The sequence below is a fragment of the Macaca thibetana genome, chromosome 2 (assembly GCF_024542745.1).
Source record: "Macaca thibetana thibetana isolate TM-01 chromosome 2, ASM2454274v1, whole genome shotgun sequence".
Lineage (NCBI taxonomy): Eukaryota > Metazoa > Chordata > Mammalia > Primates > Cercopithecidae > Macaca > Macaca thibetana.
Window position 1 is genome coordinate 166,222,631 of NC_065579.1, and position 14,618 is coordinate 166,237,248.

A 14,618-nucleotide genomic window follows, 5' to 3' on the forward strand; every position below is an offset into this window, starting at 1 on the left:
AATATGCAAAATTTTGTGAAATATTCATCTTCAGTCGAGAGGAGAAATGATGCCAAATGAACATGTTAGAGCACTTTAGAATAGGTGACCAGTAGACCCCAGCAAGAACTTGATAAATAGCAAAAAGAATTCTTGGTTTACCTTATAAATTCTTTGGTACTTTATTTTATCCCCCAAAAAAGCATTATGTAATATGTGGAAAACACAGTTTTGAGATCGCACTCCATTTTTCGGACATAAAACTTTGCCAAAGTCAATTAGCCTATCTGATTCTTAGTTTTTCTCACTATAAGATACATATATGTAGTTAATTTTTCTGCATAACAACCCCCAAATCACAGTGGCTTACAATAACACATTTATTTTCATGTACAATACGTATCTGCTGATACCTGCTTCGGCTGCAGCTCTGCGCCAGCTGGGTTCTATGTTTCTTACTCTCAGACCCAGGCTGAAAGGATAGTCCCTATGTGGGGCATGCTTATTATTATCATGTCTGAAACAGCAAGAGAGCAGGGAAATGGATGCTTCTGACAGCTTCTGCACAATCCTGGCATAGACCATGTCCACCATCATTCCACAGACTAAAGAGAACCACATAGTCAAGAGCAGCATCCATGAAGCAAGAAAGTGAACTCGTCCCACAACCAGCCAGCAAATCTCATAACCCTCTTTAAGGGAAGGTAGAAGTATAAGAAGAGATGACCATATCTACTTAATCTCTCCAAACCTTTGTGAGTCTCAAATAAAGGAAGTCATATAAAAGTGCATTGTAATCTAATGGATTCTCTGCTAATGTAAGAATTAATCTTATCGTTTAACAGTTCCTTTTAATGTTATTTCTTTCAGGGATCCAGATAGATTTCAAGTCCTTACATATCATTAAAACCCATTTCTTCTTCATTTTGACACAAACCTTTGTAAAGCTTTTGACTATCTAAGTTGTATTAATAGTTTTTCAAAAGATATATATTTTGCCTTTTTATATTCATGTTTTTAAAATGCCACGGTTATAATCATTTATATTTATTTCCACTATAACTATATTAAACCCCTTTCAAGAACTTCTTGGGCATCTAGAAGGTTTTTGTCTTTTTTTTCCTGATTATATACACACATACACACACACATACACACACACACAGTCCCTGACTTACCATGGTTCAACTTAACAATTTTTCGACTTTACAGTGGTGCAAAAGTGATATTCATTCAGTAGAAATTGTACTTTGAGCACCCAGAACTCCATTCTGGTTTTCAATTTCTGTACAATATTTAATAAATTACATGAGATATTCACTGTTTTATTATAAAGTAGGGTTTGTGTTAGATGGTTTTGCCCAACTGAGGCTAATGTAAGCCTTTCAAGCACATTGAAGGTAAGCTAGACTAAGCTATGATGTTCGGAAAGTTAGGTGTATTACATGCAGTTTTGACTGGATATTTTTAGTTTATGATGGGTATATCAGGTTGTACCCCATCTTAAGTTGAGAAGCAATTTTAATTATGAAGCCCAATAATAAACCAACCCCCAACTTGAGAACTAGACCATTACCACTTGAAGTTAGCTGTGTGCTCCTCTGCTGCTGCCTCTTCCCACCCACAATAATCACTATCCTCAAGTTTGTGTACAGTGTCTTTTTTGTGTGTGTGTTCGCATATGTTTGTATCTCCAAACAGAGTATCACTGAGTTTTACTTGGTTTCCAGATTTATAGAAACAGTATCATACTGCATTATTTTTAGTAGTGGAATGAATATTACAAAATTAGTTTAAACTGTCCTCTGCTGTTAGATATTTAGTTTTCTGCTGTTTTACTTTTATCAAGAACTTATACATTAATCTTTGTGTATTTCCAATTATTTCTGCGAGAACAATTTCTAAAAGTTAAGGTAAGAATACCTTTTGACTTCTTTTAACTTTATATCAGGAATGTGTCCATGTAGAAGATTTTAATAAAACAAATATTAAGATTTGCCTCGCAGGTAATTACAAATCAATGCTGGCCCATCAACACTTTAATGGGCTTTATAAATACAAGAATGTCCCAGTAGCTTATCAAACTTAAGTGCAAACACAAATTGCTAGTATTTTTGACTTCCCTAAAATCTGTGCTGTTCTTGTCACACTGTAGTATTAATATCCCCACAGTTCCTCAGGCTGGAAACCTTAAAGACACATTCTCTCTACTACTCCATCTTCAGTCACCCCATGTGCATACTTCCCTTTAGTCAGTCTTCAAGTTTTGCTATTTCTGCTTCTACAATGTCCCTTGAATGCATCCCTTCCTTTCTATTCTCACAAGCACTGCTCTAATTCAGACCTGGCTAATCTATGTCATGTGAACTATTAGCCTCCTAACTGGGTTCCTACCTGCCTTCAGTCTCTTCCTTTTCTAATCAGTCCTTTACGCTGTTACTTTCTCAAAACACACACTTATCTTTAAAACTGAAACCAAAAATATCTGATAGGTCCCCATTATCTACATAATAAAATCTGTACTCTTTAGTTGTTGTAAGAAAAGCCCTTGATCTAATTGAACCTCCCTCTCCAGCTTTATTTTCTTGTGATCCATCCTCCCGAGCCCACCCCAAGAACTTTGTGTTTTCCATGCTAGCCAGCCTTAGGCTGCTTGGTCTCCATGTATTTTCCTTGTTCATGTTACTCCCTCAGCCAAGAACATGCTTCCTCCCCACATCTTTACAGCCTGTTGAAATGCTACTCATGCTTCAAGGTTCCACAGAAATACCAACCCCTCCATGGAGTTTTACATCAGTGTACACTGTCATAGTTATACCTAGATGAGTCAGGCATGGTTGCTTCTCTCAAAATGTTTTAAATGTCAATACATGCAAAAATATATTTATAAATAATGCTGGGTAGAAATGGCAGAACACAAACTATTTTAACATATCCATTATAATAAAGCTATATATAAAAATATATATTTGTCTATGTATGTATGTATACATTTTTCTAAATACATATATAAGGAGAGAAACAGGCAAAGAGAAACAGAGACTGTTAGGAAGAGGGAAACAATGTAAATACTTGAGCTTGGTGTTTATTAAGGCCTCTGAAATTCTTTTTGGAACCAGGCAGAATGAGTTCTTTTTCAAAAAAATTAATGATAATATAATGATGCATGTTAGGTTCACTTTCTTTCATAAAGATGCTAACCTGGGCTTCAGTAGGTTTCCATTTTGAGGCTTAGCCATTTTTGGACCAGGTGCAGGAGGCCAGCCAGTTGTCCCTTCTCTCTATTTCAGTGTTGATTAGCTGACTTGGAGGGGCCTTGTTCCGTTGCCAACTCTGTGTAGTCATAGTCACGGGTGGTGAATAGTCACCTCAACTATAAAATGAAAACGTTACACTAGATGATTGTTAAGTAGATGAATAGATCTCTAAGGTTCTTTTCAGCTCTCCAATTCTGAGATACTTTTTGCTCATGAAACAGAAAAATGTTTAAGGATAAAGGAAAGTGCTGATTGGTTTTCTACTCTAGCACCTTCACTATCAGGTAGCCAGTTGCCCCTTTTCTTTACGTCAAACTGCCAGTATGTGTTGTGTGGAAATGACTACATTTGGCTTCTGTGCAGGTGCAACAATAGCTATGTGGCCTTGGGTGTTCCCCTTGCTGTCACCAGGCCTCTGTTTGCTTATCTGTGAAATGACAAGATTGAGACTGGATGCTTTTTGAGGTTCTTTGCAGCTTTAATATATTATAATTTTATAATTGTTACATTTGAAGTACCCAAGTAGTTTTTTACCCTGCAGTCACTAGGCCATTTCAAAGTCAAGTCATAGTAGAATGGGACTATTCACAAAATATCCTTTTACTCACAAAATAGTGTAGATAGCAAAGTGGAGCATCAGGGTATGCAAACATATATGTGCAATGAAGAAATCGCCTAGTTGCATCACTTACTTTAACTTACTATATTTTTCTTTTACAATGGGTATTTCTCAATTTCTCTTTTAAAATTATTACTTTGTATTAAATAGGGAATCCTTTTCCCATTGTTTGTTTTTGTCAGGTTTGTTGAAGATCAGATGGTCGTACATGTGTGGTGTTATTTCTGAGGTCTCTATTCTGTTAACATTGGTCTATATATCTGTTTTGGTACCAGTACCACGCTGTTTTGATTACTGTAGCCTTGTGTAGTTTGAAGTCAAAATAGTGTGATGCCTCCAGCTTTGTTGTTTTTGCTTAGGATTTTTTTGGCTGTATGGATTTTTGTTTGTTTGTTTTGGCTTCATATGAAATTTAAAGTAGTTTTTTCTAATCTGGGAAGAAAGTCAATGGTAGTTTGATGGGAATAGCTTTGAATCTACAAATTACTTTGGGCAGTATGGCCATTTTCATGATATTGATTGGTCCTATCCATGAACATGGAATGTTTTTCCATTTGTTTGTGTCCTTTCTTATTTCCTTGAGCAGTGGTTTTTAGTTCTTCTTGAAGAAGTCTTCCACATCCCTTGTCAGTTGTATTCCTAGATATTTTATTTTATTTGTAGCAATTGTGAATAGAAGTTCACTCATGATTTGGCTCTCTACTTGTATATTATTGGCATATAGGAATGCTTGTGAGTTTTGCACATTGATTTTGTATCCTGAGGCTTTGCTGAAATTGCTTATTAGCTTAAGGAGTTTTGGAACTGAGACATAAGGGTTTCTAAATATACAATCATGTTATCTGCAAACAGAGACAATTTAACTTCCTCAGTTCCTACTTGAATACCCTTTATTTCTTTCTGTTGCCTGATTGCCTGGGCTAGAACTTCCAATACTATGTTGAATAGGAGTGAGGAGAGAGGGCATCCTTGTCTTTTGCCGGTTTTCAAAGGGAATGCTTCTAGCTTTTGCCCATTTAGTATGATATTGGCAATGGGTTTGTCATAAGTAGCTCTTATTATTTTGAGATATGTTCCATCAATACCGAGTTTATTGAGAGTTTTTAGCATGAAAGAGTGTTGAATTTTATCAAAGGCCTTTTCTGCATCTATTGAGATAATCATGTGGTTTTTGTCATTGGTTCTGTTTATATGATGGATTACATTTGTTGATTTGTGTATGTTGAACCAGTCTTGCATCCTGGGACTGAAACCGACTTGATTGTGGTGGATAAGCTTTTTGATGTGCTGCTGGATTTGGTTTGCCAGTATTTTATTGAGGATTTTCACATTGATGTTGATCAGGGATAAAACTGGCTACCCATATACAGAAAACAGAAACTGTACCCCTTCCTTACACCTTATACAAAAATTAGCTCAAGATGGTCTAAAGACTTAAATGTAAAACCTAAAACCACAAAAACCCAAGAAGAAAACCTAGGCCATACCATTCAGGACATAGGCATGGGCAAAGACCTCATGACTAAAACACCAAAAGAAATGTTAACAAAAGCCAAAATTGACAAATAGCCTCTAATTAAACTGAAGAGCTTCTGCATACCAAAAGAAACTATCATCCGAGTGAACAGGCAGCCTAGAGAATGGGAGAAAATTTTTGCAATCTATCCATCTGACAAAAGTCTAGTATCCAGAATCTACAAGGAGCTTAGACAAATTTCAAGAAAAAAAACATCAAAAAGTGTGCAAAGGATATGAACCGACACTTCTCTAAAGAAGACATGTATGTGGCCAAAAAACATGAAAAAAAGCTCATCACCACTGTTCATTAGAGCAATGCAAATCAAAACCACAATGAGATACCATCACATGCCAGTTAGAGTGGTAATCAAAAAAGCCTGGAAACAACACATGCTGGAGAGGATGTGGAGAATAGGAACACTTTTACACTGTTGGTGGGAGTGTAAATTTGTTCAACCATTGTGGAAGACAGTGTGGCAATTCCTCAAGGATCTAGAACCAGAAATACCATTTGACCCAGCAATCCCATTACTGGGTATATACCCAAAGGACTATAAGTCATTTTACTATAAAGACACATGCACATATATGTTTATTGCAGCACTATTTACAATAGCAAAGACTTGGAACCAACCCAAATCTGCATCAGTGATAGACTGGATAAAGAAAATATACACCGTGGAATACCATGCAGTCATAAAAAAGAATGAATTCCTGTCCTTTGCAGGGACATGGATGAAGCTGGGAGCCATCATTCTCAGCAAACTAACACAGGAACAGAAAACCAAACACCGCATGTTCTCACTCATAAGTGGGAGTTGAACAATGAGAACACATGGACACAGGGAGGGGAACATCACACACCGAGACCTGTTGGGAGATGGGGGACAGGGAGGGAGAGCAGTAGGACAAATACCTAATGCATGCAGGGCTTAAAACCTAGGTGACAGGTTGATGGGTGCAGCGAACCACCATGGCACATGTATAGCTGTGTAACAAACCTGCACATTCAGCACATGTATCCCAGAACTTAAAGTAGAATAAAATAAAATAAAAAATTATTACTTTGTAGTAAACTGAAATATTTTAAATATATTTTGTAGGAAATTAAAATGTTGATGTAGATTTCAGATTTGCACACTAATTCAGATCAGTCTAATAGTAATAGATGATATTTTAAAATACATGAACTCCAGTAATTATTATAAACTTCCTTTATTAAGAAAGAGACTCAAAAGGCTTCATGAAGATGAGGGCCCCATTTTCATTTCCAAGGGACAAACTAATCTTTGATATATGATATTTGAGTTCAGAATTGCTTTTGGCAAACGGAATTGTAACTGCTTAAACAAGTAGTTCTTTTCTAGTAATTAGAATTTTTTTTTTCATTTTGATGGGTAGTCATAAATATTAACTACCAGCAGTGCAGGAATAATTTATATTTAAATTGTCAGACATCACTCTGTGAACATGTAAAATAATTTACCTTTATTTAGAACCTTTTATCCTAAAGTGCTCTACACATATTTCTTTATAATCTGATTGGAAGCTATAAATAGGACTGTCCCACCTGAAATAGGGCAGGAACCAAAGTAATTAAAGGTTACAACTTCACAAGAAGTAGGGGAAAGAAGGAAATGTAATATTTTTTACATTAGTTCTGTGTTCTCTATGCCTGTAGGATTGGAGAATCCATGTTGACCAAATGCACCAGCACAAAAGTGGAATTGAATCTGCTCTAAAGGAGACCAAGGTATATGAATTACTTTAGGTGAATCAATGTACATTTACTCATCTGTGGAACACCTGTTATAAGAGAACATGAAAGAAGAAAAAGACACAATTTTTGCCTTTAAGAAACTTACTAATTGAATGTACCGTATTACATTTCAACTGACCTTACATTTAAGCCAACTAAAGAAAGCTAACTTACATGTTAATAAAAGCTATATATGTATATACATAAGATATATATGTATAATATATAGATAATACATATATTAGAAACATTTCATCATTCTTTCCTCTCTGAATCTTAAGGGAGGAGAGAACACCAGGCCAGCAATGTCTAGAACTTACAGCCTCCGCAGGCTTGTTGCCCTGCCAGAAATAGGGACTTTGGAGAATGTCACAAAGAAGCAAAGCTAGACTGAGAAGTTATGTGTCCCAGGCTAGAGCTATAGGCTTAGGGGTCTATTTCCATCTGGAATATTTCAGTCCCCCTTGAATTGTGCTATAGGAAACTCATGTTATTCCCTTACCTACTTTGATTGTGAACATTATATAATGCTAATTATAGTCACATAAATTTTATAGTATGTATAATGACAAATGAATTGACTAACACTGCCAGGTGCATTTTTATTCTAAAATTCCTCTAAGTGTGATTAAAATATTTTCTCATCACAGACATTTTATGCTATTGAAAATTTCAAGGTGTCTTCTTTTGCACATGTAGTTGATTATTTGTAGAATAGATTGAGATTTAACCCATTTTTAACTATTTTTGAAAAAATATGTTTGTGAGTTCTTCTGTCTGCAAATTCCATGAAATTTCTAGGGATTTTTGGACAAACTCCATAATGAAATTACTAGGACTTTGGAAAAGATCGGCAGCCGAGAAAAGTACATAAACAATCAGCTTGAGAATTTGGTTCAAGAATATCGTGCAGCTCAAGCCCAGCTGAGTGAGGTAATTTAAGAATTATTTCCAGGGATTTATTCAAGTTAACAACCCTAAACCCTAAACTTGACACAATACTGTTCATTTGAGAATCATGAAATGCTTTTCATAAACAGCAAAACATCAATTTTCTGCCCACTTTAGGAAGCCAAGAGAGCCAAGTGAACTTACTTCCATTTTACATGTAATAGAAGTTGTTTTCTCCTAGAAGCCTTTAAATGCACGTCTTCATTTGATTTAAGTAAATGAAGGCATATGCTGTTGGGGGAACATAGCTTAAAACTGAAAACTAGGAACAGAGTATCAGGACACCTGGTTTTGTTTCTAAGTCTGTTGTTAATTTACCATTGGCATAGGAGGAAGAATAGTATGCATTTACATGTGTCAAAGGAAGAAGACAGTCCTTGCCATTCTGGCTTACAACCACATAATAAGGAATGTGAAAGCAAGACACATTCAGAGACAAGCAGTTTAATTAATAAAATAAGACAAATTTTTCATTCTTTCAAAGTTTTAGAATTTTAACCAAAAAATAAAATCACTAGACTTTGAAAGCACCAGTTCTTTGTCCCAGCAGTAGGGATCTAAAAGCTTTCCTTTGGGATTTATGCCCTCTATTTTCTGATGTTAAAGAAGACTAGTAAGGACACTTGTAAACATCAGTTGAAGGCATATTTTTTGTCTTTAGCAGACAAAGTTGAGAAAGAGAAAAAAGTAGAAATAAATTTGAGATACCTCTATACTTTCAGAAGTTCTCAAAGACCAAATAGAAATCTATACTTTTCGATTATATTATTTGTTTAAGGTATTCCCTCATATACACAATTACTTATGAATATTTTAACTATCGAAATAATGTAAAACTCTCTGAAGCCACCATGTATTTGTCTAATATTAATATTGTATAATTGTTTGTTTCTAACATACTCCAATTGATTGTACTGTCTTACTGAATGTTAATCCTTATTAATTGCTGAGCTTCGTGCTCTACTTTGATTGATTTTTTGTTTTAGACTGATTTTCTCTGCATAGCATGCAAATTAGATTGACCAAGAGCCGCTCTCCTAAACTGTTTAGGAATGACCAAGGACAGTTTTTATTGTGAACCATGCCCATGCGAGGTACACAGTCAGTTTATGAAGGTTAAGGTAGTTCATCATTTTGTAGTGCTTTAGTTAAATACATGGTGCCTATTAGGGACATAAAACAGCTACAGTTAAATGTCACTTTCACAAATGTATTCACAAACAAGGAGGGGGTTGTCATAAAATGACATGCAGAAATTGCAGACACAAAGAGGTCAGTCATATTTAATCTTCTGCTGCTTTGTATTTGCCATTAAACAAAATGTTTTTCCTTTCAGGCAAAGGAGCGATACCAACAGGGAAACGGAGGAGTAACGGAAAGAACCAGACTCCTCTCTGAGGTACACACCAATGCTTTTGCCCTGCTTCTCACCTGTCAGCTGGGCCCCAGCCATTGAGAACCTACAGATGGTTTAACACTGCTAATTTCAGTTGCTTTCTGTGCCTTTAAATCATTTTCTTTAGGAGATAATCCCTAATTTTCCTATCACTGAATCAATAATTGATACATTTCTTGTTTCCACAAGATGCCTGAAGTTTCTGTATTAAATTCAACAAAAAACCTGCTCATAATATTAGCACACTTATAATTTTCCTCAATATTTTTACATAATAATTATTATTAACATGGAGATGAATAGGTAAAGCACTGACTTAAGGAATCTATAACAAATTTTAACGTTAGTCTGCAAGATATAAGGTTTATTTTTAGTGACTGTTATTGATAACTTGTGTGTGATCCTGAGTATATTTCTCTGTCCACAATTGGGAGTGGCTTATAACCTCCTCCTTTAGGATATTTGCATAAAAATAAATAGTTGCATTTATTTTTATGATCTTGCAAGAGAGGCAGGACCTGATATATTTTCCCATTTTTCAATGAAGAGCCAAAGGAGGAAAAAACCTTGGAAAAAGGTCAGTAGTTTATTTGGGACTAAAATCCAAGATGATCTTTGGTTACAATCCAGTATAATTGGAACAAACTTTACTGTTTTGACAGGAAAGAATTAAGCCTTTTTTATAGAAATTATTTGAGGAATAAAGTTATTTTAAAACACTAAAAATATTACATTAGAAATATTTAGACTCTAATCCTGTGGTGCTTCTAAGCAAATAAAACGGTATGTAGAAGTAAAGTATTCACTTATGTTAGGTAAATTAACACTTGAAGGGAGTCCAGGGAACCATTTACTTCTTTTGGAGTAGATAGTTATCCCCAGTTGTAACGTTTCAGGTGCCTGAAAAAATTAATTTGCTTTACTTGGATGAGCACTTTATTCCCAGGGAAAGTTTTACTCACCAGTATGATAAAAATAAAGCCTACTAAGTCACAATAATTATAGCTTAGTTGTAGATCATGTAAAATGTTTCAATTTCTTAAAGATGGTATTTTCTACTTATATTAATGCTGGTTTGGAATTTTGCTAATAATAGAGGCTATGGTAGTGTAATCGCCAAATAGAGTGCAGATAGGAACAAGTGTGACAGCAAAGTATGCCTCCTGGAGTTTGGAGTTCATGATTTGGATAAAGCAATAAGAATATTCTTATACATAGCCATATGATATAAACATTTATTTTTTTATTTTTTTTGAGGTGGAGTCTCGCTCTGTCACCCAGGCTGGAGTGCAGTGGCGCGATCTCGGCTCACTGCAAGCTCCGCCTCCCGGGTTCCCGCCATTTTCTTGCCTCAGCCTCCCCAGTAGCTGGGACTACAGGCGCCCGCCACCGCGCCGGCCTAATTTTTTGTATTTTTAGTAGAGACGGAGTTTCACCGCGTTAGTCAGGATGTTCTTGATTTCCTGACCTTGTGATCCGCCCGCCTCGGCCTCCCATAGTGCTGGGATTACAGGCGTGAGCCACCGCGCCCGGCCGATATAAACATTTTTAGTGTCCTATAGAGGAAAAAGTGACATAATGTCTTATAGAACTATAATATTAAGAAAGATATCCAGAAAACCTTTAGAAATCTAAAATCTCTTTAGGATGTTTATACTATTTTAATTAATAACCAATTGTTAGAGAATTTCAAAGTATATGCGATGAGATAATTGCGAGGTTTGAGTGTCTAGTGACTAAAACAACTTTGATTGTGTTTAGTATATTGCAACATGAGAAAACGGACGTGGCGGCCATTTGGTGAAGTTTATCATTAGGAGCATTCTGAAAAACTGAAAAGCTTTGTATATCTGCATATTTTATCTTATTTGAATTATGTCCAAAATATTCCTAATGTCTGTATTTTTCTATATGTGTGGCTAATATCTAAATTACATTTTCTTAATACGTAATCAAAAATTTTGAAAGTTTATTAAAATGTAATGCTTATGAAAACTTGTTTTCATGAAAGGTTATGGAAGAATTAGAAAAGGTAAAACAAGAAATGGAAGAAAAGGGCAGCAGCATGACTGATGGTGGTAAGTACATGCTCATTTTAGGGAAAAAACTGAGCAAGAGAAAAATAGCTCTTCAAGACACCTACTTAACAAAATAGTATTAATATATAAAACAAATTATTTGTTGCTTGTTTGAAGAGAGATTCGTTGTGCAAAAATGTCTGATAATCAGCGTACTGTTTGTCTTACAAATCAGCTGAGAAGGGTAGGCTTTTTTACTATAATTTAGAGGTTTTAAAAATTCAAACTATTGATTCAAAGAGTGGGAAGTATTTAAATATGTACTTTGTTATGCCAATTTAAAAAATAATATTGTGTTCTGTTTTCATCAAATGAGCTTCACTTTTTCTATTTTATGTACAAAAGGGCACTAAGTATATGCCCAAATGACACTAAGGCAGTGATGTGATAACCCTTAATTTATTTTCCCTCCTCCCCAGTAGAACTGACTGGGCAGGGGTCAAATAGAGAAGAATTAATCATCCTCTGGTAATCATCCTCCATTGTGAGCAGGTTACTTTGATATGGGCTAGTAGTGATTGCTGAAGGCTTTTCTATGCCCTAGAAAAATTTTCTAGAGTTCTATTGATATATACCGAATGATCTTGCAAAAGGGAATGTTTAGGAATTTTTTTTTTTTTTTTTTTTGCAATATGTTTTAAGTGGGCCCATTATCTACATCTCAAAGATAATTCTCTCTTCCCCTTTTCCCCCTTTGTATTTCCTTTTCCTACAGACAAATATACTAGCTCATAAAATCATCTTGAACACATCCTTAAACACCTGTTTAGCAGCTCTTCCCCTAGAAAAGGAAGAAAGTTTAGTCTCAGTACATCAAATACTACATCATTTTTCATCCTAAAAAATCTCAGGTGCTTAAAATGCCACAGCAAAACTGTGTGAATGTCAGTAAGTTTTTGGCTATGTTTTTAACCCTATTTTTGGCTTAAGACAAAGTGAGGAAAATGTCATACAATTCTGTAATACACTGATACTCCAAATGAACATTTTCATTTCATGTTATTTTCATTCTGCAGCTCCTTTGGTGAAGATTAAACAGAGCTTAACAAAACTGAAACAAGAAACTGTAGAGATGGACATTAGAATTGGCATTGTGGAACACACACTACTCCAATCAAAGCTGAAGGAGAAGTCCAACATGACTAGGAACATGCATGCCACAGTTATTCCAGAACCAGCAACAGGCTTTTATTAAAACGTACTGGTTCTCATGTTTCTGATTAGTTGGGTTTTTTATATCAGACTATATTTCATGTTGCATAGATTTCAAAACATAATTTTATGTTCAATAGGTTTTTTTTTACATGTACATACTCACGTATTATATCATGGTGATTATGATGGTTAAAGCCTTTACACTGAATGTAATGTTTAATAAAGTAATTACAAATTCTCACTTTCTAAGGAGCTTTTACTAATCATTCCTATGTTAAAGCTCCCACCTGGTGGCTCATTTTTCTTAGCATTCCTTGTGTAAGCCAAGGTATATGACCTATGTTTTCTGTAGATGCTGCTGCTGTCACAACATGGACTGCTGACACAGTCCTTTGCATCGCTCCACCTCTACAGTGATCATAAGTGCTTTGTGCCCAGAGGCCACTAAAGATGGGTAGGCAGGATTCTTTCCAAGAACCCAAACTACCTTTGCCTCAGCTTTATGGCTACCTAAAATTGCCACTTTTTTTAGGTTAAAAAAAACTTCAGTATCCTCATTAACATTTGAAGTTTATTTCTTATGAATATTTCATGGCTAAAATGATTTTATAGGGAATCTATCTTCTAGGATCTAAGGCCACTAAATAAAAGGATAAATGAATGATGATAAGTCAGTCGTGTTTGATTCTGGTCTTAGAATGAAGAGAAGGTGCATATGCATGTCTCAATTTCTACCTTTTTCTGTGGTATCAGCTATACTAGGGAACCATTTTGTAGAAGAAGGAACAACGACAGGTCGCATGAAGATCAGCCTCTAGTACTGATGATCTTTACTTATGCATCTTCCTGAGCAACTTTCTAGGCTAGGATTTCTAAATTGGTGAAAAAAGCAGCATTAGAGTGCCAGACAGCACTGGGGAAAACTGGCCAGGGGAATACAAAGCAGGAGACAGCCTGCATTATTTTTTTTAAATAATTTTCAAAAGCAGTGGTAGTAAAATTTGATAAGAATGCTTTATGTTTAGGACAACAAAAATAATTTTAAAAAGTTATTTTTTACCCTAATACTTTTCTCCACTGAATATTATTATTTTTTTCTTAGCTTTTACTTTCTAGATGTATCCTGCCACATGCTCACATACATAAATCTTTCCCTTTCCTTACTAGACCTCTCTTTAGTTTAAGATAAGTTTAGATAGGAGAAAGTTAGTGTATATAAACTACGCAAGAGGATGACCATCAATACAATGACAAATAAGCCAGTGTATTTAATTTGTTAAGAAAAAAAAAAAAAAAGAAGGCAGAAAACCCACCATGGGAAAATAAGCATTTTTAAAAATCTGAAGTTGCTTTTTTCCTGTATGGTCTTTGGGAGGAGTCTAGTACAAAAACTGAAACATAACTTTTGGTCCTGGGAATTTATTTGCATGACTGTTGTCATGGCTGAACAGTTTTTTTGATGAATTCAATCAACGCAGAGAACACTTTTAGATAATCAGAACTTTCCTTAAAATGCATTTCTATCAGAAGCAAAGTACACCCTTTATTTATGCAAACATGTAAAAATCTAAAAATTCTTCCAATGAGTAGTATAAGCCTCCTATTTTTACCTCCTTCTCTGAAATGTTTCAGTTAACTCAGGTTGGCCTCTATGCTCCTCCTCTCTTCCTATAGAACACTGTGCATACCTTGAATAAAGAGCTTATTATACTATATTGTTATTTTCTTCTGTCCTACCTAATAAATTGAGCTACTTTAGGATAGTACAAAATCTTTTATTTCCATATTCCTTGCCAGGTGCCCAGCACATAGAAAGTGTCTAGTAAATGTATTAAGTTAGTAAATGGATGAGTACATGACTGGCACTATGTGGATCCAAGATACCTTCTAGCTCTTATTCTATAGC

The 14,618-nt window shown here is 35.2% G+C and overlaps 1 protein-coding gene across 1 annotated transcript in view; it reads left to right on the plus strand.

The window, feature by feature from the left end:
- Positions 1-12,961, plus strand: part of IFT57 (intraflagellar transport 57) — a 63,780-nt gene extending 50,819 nt beyond the window's left edge. The window contains exons 7-11 of the mRNA XM_050781998.1: positions 7,055-7,126; positions 7,934-8,065; positions 9,420-9,482; positions 11,491-11,557; positions 12,574-12,961. Of these exons, the coding sequence (XP_050637955.1) occupies positions 7,055-7,126; positions 7,934-8,065; positions 9,420-9,482; positions 11,491-11,557; positions 12,574-12,752 (513 nt within the window). The 3' untranslated portion in view covers positions 12,753-12,961. The remainder of the gene's footprint in view (positions 1-7,054; positions 7,127-7,933; positions 8,066-9,419; positions 9,483-11,490; positions 11,558-12,573) is intronic.
- Positions 12,962-14,618: the final 1,657 nt, after the last annotated feature.